The following is an 8,221-nucleotide window of genomic DNA, read 5'->3' as shown; positions in this document are numbered from 1 at the left end:
GCGAGGAGACCTGTTGCACGTGCTTTCCAAGACCTGCACGGCTACTAAAGCCCTTCCTAATAAAACGAGTAAGTTAACGCCTGTGCGTGAAGGTGCACTCAAGAAACTTACTTTTTGAACAGCGTGGTATCTGCCTGCCGCAGCGACCATCTGGCGCCCAGAAGCAGCCGGGGGAGGCTGGGCTGGCAGGCAGCGCGGACGGCAGGCTGGTGCTTCTCCTCCTCCTGCCGAAAAATGCAGGTGTAAGAGCATAAAACCAGCCCTACCAGCACTGGTCCATTTAACATACCCGAAAAATGTCCCTGCTTGTTGCTTTAGCAAATACCGTAAAAAGTCATCCCAGCGTCTTGTTTTCAGACTGGGGTGGGGAAATGGAGTGTTTCTGTAGGGCCAATCCACCTTCTCTCTGCGGAAAGCATCCAAGTGCTGTTCTTACACACAGGAATGTCATCTACAAGTAAAAGCATAAGAAACACCCACGGGGATACCAGGTTGTTTTATTAAACATGCCTTTACTTTTTCATTGTCCCTGTAGGACACCCCATTGACAGCCAGTGTGCAGAGCGGGGAACAGACTACTCGTAGGCATATATAGGCAACAGAAAACCATGTCATTTTTATAAACACATCTCTGAAAAAAAAGACTCTTATGAAAGGCTGACTTTACAGCACCCTGTTAACATCCCCTGTGGTACGTGCTGCTACATATTTGCACTGAGGCTTGCAAGCTGACTTTTAGCTCAAGCTAAATAAAATTTGAAAAGGCAGAGGATAATCCAGGGAAGCCCCTTTTCTCCCTCAGTATGGGTTAAAGAGCTATTATAGGACCAAAGTGGCAGGCAGCGGTGTCCAACACGGTCACCCACTGCTCTGTGGGGGTGCAAGAAAGGGAACAAGTATCCAGGGAGGGCAAGGACTGTGGAAACTGGTACCTCCACCAACAAAATTGTCCATGGGATCACAGCCTGGGTGAGATAGTCTTGCACCAGGCCAAAGTGAACTCTGGGAAGACTTCTTCACAGAATTCACAGAATTCACAGAATGGTTAGGGTTGGAAGGGACCTTTGGAGATCATCTAGTCCAACCCCTAATCACAATCAAGTAGTTTCCATCAAATCGTTTTTTCTTTTCTATCACACCAAACTATTAACTTTTTAGGCTTTTTTGCTCTTGTGCGGTGAATTTTTTTTTAAAGTTTGTTTCTTTCTTTTAATGAGAGTGAAAGCCTCAGAGCTCTTTTTAGTTCTAAAAGAAAGATTTGAGGCATTCTGCCTATTCTGCTTTTCCACAGGGACGTTAATTCATAAGCAACAAAGAATATTATAACTGTTTACAGTAGCCCTCAGTGAGCACCGTGAGACTTGGGGATTTTAAAAGAAGTAAGAGTATTTGGTTACAGAATCAAAAGCTAAACTAAAAGCTTCAAACCCAAAAATGTTTGGAGTTGCTCAAACAAACGCAATGAAAAATGTTCAACTTGCCAACTTTTAGAACCATGTGAATCTTTAAGCTTGTTTTGTTTTGTTTATCTTCTGAGGCTCAGAAACCAAAGCAACCCTGAAGGTCAAAACGGCTAATATTTTACCTTTACACATGTCAAGTTTTACTTGTTTAAACAGCAGTCTGCTTACATAGGATATTTTGCAAATTAACAGATGCTGCTTGATGGTGTAAGAGGTACCTCGGGTTTCAGCTGAGCTTCAAGAGAACTACAGTGCCTCCTCTGGCATAACACGCTTACCTTCTCGGTCTCACTGTCACACACATCCTAGTTTTCCTGTAAGATCCAGGTTATAGTGTTATGTAGCAGTCAGCTGCAGTCATTGGGGTAATTTGGTCACGGATGATCAGTTTGCTTCTAGCTGAAAGTGACTTTAAGAAGGAAATTGGTGCTGGCTTGAGTTTGCTTAAAGGTGTTGCATCTTTTGTTTCCCCAGTGTGTTTCTCAGCTTCCTTATGGCAAAGCCCTCTACACCTATGAGGGAAAAGAGCCCGGTGACCTCAAGTTTAACAAGGGGGACATCATCATACTGCGGCGGAAGGTGGACGAGAACTGGTACCACGGGGAGCTCAATGGGAACCACGGCTTCTTCCCCGCCAGCTACATCCAGTGTATCAAGCCTCTCCCGCAAGCTCCACCTCAGGGCAAAGCACTTTATGATTTTGAAATAAAGGATAAAGATCAAGACAAAGATTGCCTGACCTTCACCAAGGTAGGGGAATAGGTTGGGGTTTTTTTAAACAGAAAATGTTAGAAAGCTGCTTCTGTAGGGACTGATGGGGCACATGGGGTGCTGACAGCTGAACCTGAAACATGGTGGTGCTGGGACCAGTGGGACATCTGCTTGGCCTCCCCGGTCAGCGCTTCCCAGGGACACCTTGCACTCCATTTGTCTCTTTCAGCTGGTTTCTTGTATGAGAAAATTAAAGCCCTTGAGCTCAGGCAGCCTAGTGGGGATAGGCTGATGGGGCTGAATTTCCTTTCTTAAGTGGGGCGTCCCCTCATGTCATGTGCTGAAGGACATTGACTTCTCCCAACTTGTAAGTCCTCCCTGCAGAGGGAAATTGCTCCTGTTTTGTCTAAAGGAGACACCGGTGAGATAGGTTGTGCCATGTGCAGCAAGGTTGGTATAAAGCCAGTGAAAATAAACAAACAGAAGTGGCTACACACTTTCTGAGAACATTTTTCTGTCTAAAAAGCACACATTTCATCTGCATTGAAATGTTCTGCAAGAATGACTCAATTTCAGAAAAAATCTAATGGAAATGTGTCTTTTAATGTTCCTATTTGAATCAGATGTACCAATGTTTTAAAATGCCATTCAGCTTCAAAACATATATTGCATCATACCATATACCAAACAGCAGTTGAAATACACTATCATCATGTATCACCGTATTTCCTATTTTAAGAACATAAAGACATTAAAAAGCAGACATTTAAAAAAAAAGTCTTTGTTTTCTTAAAACCAAAATGTTTAATAAATTCCATTTGGAATGAGAGAAAACTGAGATATTGTAATTTCCTTTGGATTTAAAATGTCACATTTTCGCTTTCTCCCCACCTCCCCACCTGCTTTCTGTCTCCCCTGCCCCTCCCTAGCAATTTGTGTTGACCTTAGGTGGGTTTCATGGATATCAAGAAACCCAGAGTAAAATAAAGCCTACCCCCTAATGTGAATTTATGGCACTGAATGCCATGGAGAACCTGTTCAATGTCATTTTCTGTTTTATTTCAGCTGTCTGTGGTTGTTATAGTATCACATAAAGTAATAACAGTTATGCTGGAAATGAATATGAAATAGATGATAAAAATATCCTTTGCTAGGATTTTACTGACCTCCTCTTTTGAGGCTACTTATTATAGCTGAATGAATTATTTGCAGCATATAATTTTCTCACCGAATATAACATCTTTTTCACTCATGCAACTTTTCTCGGCAGAATGCAATTTCCTAGACTGTATACCTTCTCATATTTATTTAACAAGAGATTTGTAAGCACTTTTGCTCCATAGCAAGTGAAGTGTTTGATTGCAAACACTGCAAACCCTGCGACTACCCGGGCTCCCTGGAGCTGTGAATCTCTGCGAGGAAGTGGGCTGCTTGGTGAGAAGCAGCAGCCATGCACTAACAGAAAGCTAGCCAGAAGTTACCTTTGAGATCCTATCAGTAAATATATGTTTGCTGGCATGTTGTTTTCCTCGCTGCTTGCCCAGAGGTACAATGTTGACTTGTCTGAGAAGCAATCTTCCTTGTCCGCTTGAGGTACTCATTGCTTGCTTGATCTAAGAAACTTAATAGGTATGGTAGGCAGTTGTAGCCTTCTTTGTTAGAGCAGGTCCTTGCCTAGACACTTTTGTATTTGATATATTTGGTGCCATATATTAGTATACCTCCCTTACAATAACTGTCTTTGTATACTGATAGTTCTCATTTTCTCGGCTGTCCAATGTCATTCTCAGAGCATTTCTTTCTGCTGTATAGCGCTACTCTCAATCCCTCAATTTTCCTTTTTTTCACCCCTTGTGTTACTGTCTGCATCCTTTTATCCCTGATGACTGTGTTTTCCCCAAGAGGGTTTGGTTTCTCTTCTACTGCTGTTTTCTTCTTTTGCTCCTTCGACTACATGCACTGTCACACTGTAACTGCTTTTATGTCTTGCCCATTGTTCTCCCTGACAGTGAATAATCTCTTTTTCATCTCAGGACTTTACCGTCATGTTTTCATCAGTTTTCTCAATGCTAATTTTAGCTGTCACCTGCGCTGATGAAGGTTCCTGTTTAGCCCAGATTTTAGATCATCTGCTAATGCAGTCAGTTCCTCTGCACAGACTCATGAACGCTGCGTTGCTGTAGATGTGATTTGTCACTCAGAGCAATATTCATCATTTGAATGGCTCAGTTTGCATCTGAAGATGCTGGACCTGATCTCAGTTTCATTTATGCTATTTTCCTCGGATAGAGGGATTGCATTGGCATACCGTTTATACAAACCAGTATAAGCTATTTGTGTCCTGCAATGCATTTAATACTACCAGACACCTGTAATTGGATTTTGCTTATAAACATATAATTAAGAAGAGTTTTGCTCTGAAGAGAAACTTCAAGAAGAGAAATCAAACATAGGGATCTTCTGTATCGCTATGTTTTGTTGCTCTTTTGCTGGACTTTTCTTTTTCCCATCCCCTTTGTTATGATGCATTCAGAATATCTGTTGGTGCAGTAAAAGGAAACAAAGGAAGGATATTTGGGTTTTCCTCTTACTAGTTTAGGTTGGTTATTTTTTCCAAATTAAAATATCCTGTTGTTCCAGAGGTGGATTGCAAGGAAATGAAGTCTGCTTTACCCTGATCCTCATGGGCAGTGCTGCAGAGGGCTTCTGCCATTTACCCATTTTCATCTCCTGATGAAACACTTTCCAGATAAAAAGCCAAAGATAAATCAAATATAATAATTTTGTATATGTAGGTATAAAACTGTGAGGGACAGAGAAACCTCATTCTTGAGTATCCTGTGCAACAAATAAAGCTCCAACCTGTCATCCTCTTACACCAAGAGGACTGCTTCCCCTAACTCCTTCCAAAGTAGTCACATGTAGAGGTATAGGGGCCAACCACTGTTCCCTCCTCTGCAGTGGCTACAAGAAGACAAAGCATCCCAGATCTGTGACTTAACATATTTTTCCTCAGTGTTTGGCAGTGGTCAGCCAAATCAGTCAGTTAGTGGTTGTTTTGCTCTCTGTAACCACAGGTTCCAGCCTTGTCTCGACTTTGCACCAATTTAACTCCAGTAACTTCAGAAGTGTTAACTCCTGATGTTCACCAGCATGGTAGAAATCATCATGTGGCCTTCAGAGTCTCATTGCATGCCCTTGGGGTATACTCATTTAACTCAGCTTTCTAATGTCCCCTCATGTGGTACCCCAGTTGAGCCTGGGCTCTTGCTTGTCTCTGTTTTAAAAAATAACCCATCCTCCCTTGGGCTACGCACTCTCTAGTACAAGCCTCAGCTACAGTGGTGCAGATCTGGAATAATTGCATTGATGTCTATTTGTGTAACTACTCCAGCCTTAGACTAAGACCAAATTCAGCCCACACTTTCGTTTTGGTGTTTGACCATCCTTTGCGTACGTGAGTTCACATGGCCCTTTGAAGGCTGAGTCCCAGTGGTAGGTGAGTATCAAACCTGTCAAGGTAGTGTCAACAGTTTCCCGTGCTTTATTGCTCATCACAGTTTTTAATCTCTTCAACTATTTCCGTAATTTTCCAACACTTTCGTTCCCGGCCCACAGCGGCTTTTAGCAAATGTTGTGCCAGTCTTGAAGCCATCACATCCAATACTGGTTCCTGGCTGGGGAGCAGTATCCCAGCCCCTTCACGCTCAATTCCAGCAGCATTTGCTGTTCACAGAGGGACCATCCTGGCGGTAGCCAGGAATTGGGATTCTCGTGCCAGCTGGCAAGCAGTGGCAGCGGGTGCACCAAGCACTGTGTGATGATGATGATGCCGTCCTGCCAGTCCTGCCATCGCTGAGATCTCCCCAGTGCTCTAGATGGAGTTGTTATCTCTGCAGAATAGCAGGCACATCTGCTTTGTATTGTTTTCTTAATGGCCGTTAATGACTAGAGTAAAAATCAGGCTGTGAATCATGACTGTTATTGGACACAATTTTGTGCTGTTTTCTCAGCAAAAGGGTTCATTTCTCTGTCAATCAGATTGCTTTTTTATGTGATTTATCTTTGACTTCCTTTCTGATAATGGTTATAAACTGGAACTGCAGGTCCCACGTGCCTGTCGCAAGGCTAGCTGGTCCTGAAGAATAGAGAGAGACTCGAGCAAGTAGGAGAGAGCAAATAATTAGAGACTTTAGCAACAGGCATAAAAAGAGCACAAGATATCTTTATCAAACTACAGTGGATACCATTGGCTTTTGAAATGAGATTTGAGGCTTGGATTCCTTTATGCTGCCTGGAAATCAATTTAGTACATGTGAAACAGTGAAGTTCAGAAAGTTGAAGTGGTATGCCAAGAGATCTGTGGCTCTTTACTATTCATGATCCTTTTGGGAACCTTTCTAGGGATTTATAAGTAGCACGGCTATCCAACTAATTTAAGGTACTAAAATAGTTCGTGTTGAAGCTTTCACTAGCCCAGTGTATAAAATGATGTCGCGGGCTGCGAAATGAAAGAAACTTTCTATTAATAAAGAATTTTGGGATTTGCTGTAATTCCTAGAGATTTTCAACACCCTTCTGAAAACGAATTCTGTAATGGAAAGCATTCTCAAGGATTTACACATTGCTCTCCCACAAAGACACACTTTTTGAATGTCAGCGCATCTTGGGATGTGCAGCTATCTGATTTTCTCATATATGTGACCGCATTCAGCAGCCAGACCTAACAAAGGCAAACTAAGATCAGTGTATGGAAAGGCTTCCAGATTTCACAGGTCTGTAGAAAGTAAAGTTAGAAGGGATCTTCAAAAGTCACTTGTTCCCTGCCCCATCCTTGAACAGGATCAGTGCAGGATAAACCTTTCCTGCCAGGTGTCTGTGCAGCCTGTTCCAGGGATGGGATTGCACAGTACCTCCAACAAAATCCAGTTTAGTGCTTCTGGGGTTTTACAGTTAAAAACTTTTTTCTTAATTTTTTATCTTACATGTGTATACATATGCAAATACATATATACATATGTACATTTATACATGCATATGCATATGTATGCACATACACACATAAGATTATGTATGTGTGCATAAACATACAGCGAAAGGGTAGACCCATCACATTCTGGGTTTTTAAAAAGTCTTTTAAGAAAATAGCTGAACAAATATAGAAAGTAGGAACACTCATAACAGGTTCTTAAAACGATGCAGTCTTTTATTTTCCTCATTTACCCCTTTACCTAGATTCAAAATTTATGATAATTGGTCTTTTGTAAGAGCATGTGGAAACTTTGCAGAGATGTATTACTGTCAGCTCTTTACACAGATCAAAAAAGTTCCGTGCAGACAGGGCTTTGGAAGGGAATGCTATCTGTTTCTTCAGGAAATTAAATGCACAAATTCTTTTTGCATCTTTCCAGCTGTAATAAATAGCTGAAGGACTCAGTCTGTGGCTGTTTCTCTGAGTTTTCCCCTAATGGATCATTCAGATGAATAATTCAAAGGAAACATTTAAACTATTTGAAAGTGCACGTGTTCAAAATGCACATGTTCAAAAACTGCAAAGTACATCACATCACATCCCTGTTCTGGTCATTTTCTATCAACGTAAATCCACAGTCTGAACATCCCGGATCAGGAATTTGTGGGTTTTTTTCTGTGTGAGAAGGATCTGCAAAAAAACAGCTCCCCTTGCCTGACCAGTTAGTATAGATAACTTGTTACATGAAGGTGATCAACCACATGTAGCTCTTATTTGCCTAGAGTGAGTGGTGGAAATAAAGTGATAACGGCAAGGAACTCGATCTCAGCTTTCTGGAGGAAGATATTTTCTTCTTTTTTATAAATTTCTGCACAGGAACAGAGGAAGATCGGATGCTGTGAGAGAGTGAATGGCATCTTAGCAAATTTCACTTCACGGTTTCTCTCAGCCCACTCCTTTCCTCTGGCTGTAGGAGATCTGAGCATCCAGGAGGTGCCCTGCAGAGAGGGCTGCCTTCCGCACCCGTTGTAGCAAGCAGAGCTGGCTCAAGGCTGGGTTTGGTATGACAGCCCCA

General features: G+C 42.0%; 1 protein-coding gene across 1 annotated transcript in view; it reads left to right on the top strand.

Moving 5' to 3' along the window:
* Positions 1 to 296: 296 nt before the first annotated feature.
* SH3RF3 (SH3 domain containing ring finger 3) overlaps positions 297 to 8,221 on the top strand; it is a 94,773-nt gene continuing 86,848 nt past the window's right edge. The window contains exons 1-2 of the mRNA XM_009883106.1: positions 297 to 326; positions 1,938 to 2,213. Of these exons, the coding sequence (XP_009881408.1) occupies positions 297 to 326; positions 1,938 to 2,213 (306 nt within the window). The remainder of the gene's footprint in view (positions 327 to 1,937; positions 2,214 to 8,221) is intronic.

Source organism: Charadrius vociferus, unplaced genomic scaffold (genome assembly GCF_000708025.1).
Source record: "Charadrius vociferus isolate BGI_N301 unplaced genomic scaffold, ASM70802v2 scaffold92, whole genome shotgun sequence".
NCBI classification, from domain to species: Eukaryota; Metazoa; Chordata; class Aves; order Charadriiformes; family Charadriidae; genus Charadrius; species Charadrius vociferus.
The sequence above is the reverse complement of the archived record's forward strand: the minus strand, read 5'-3'. Positions and strand labels throughout refer to the sequence as shown.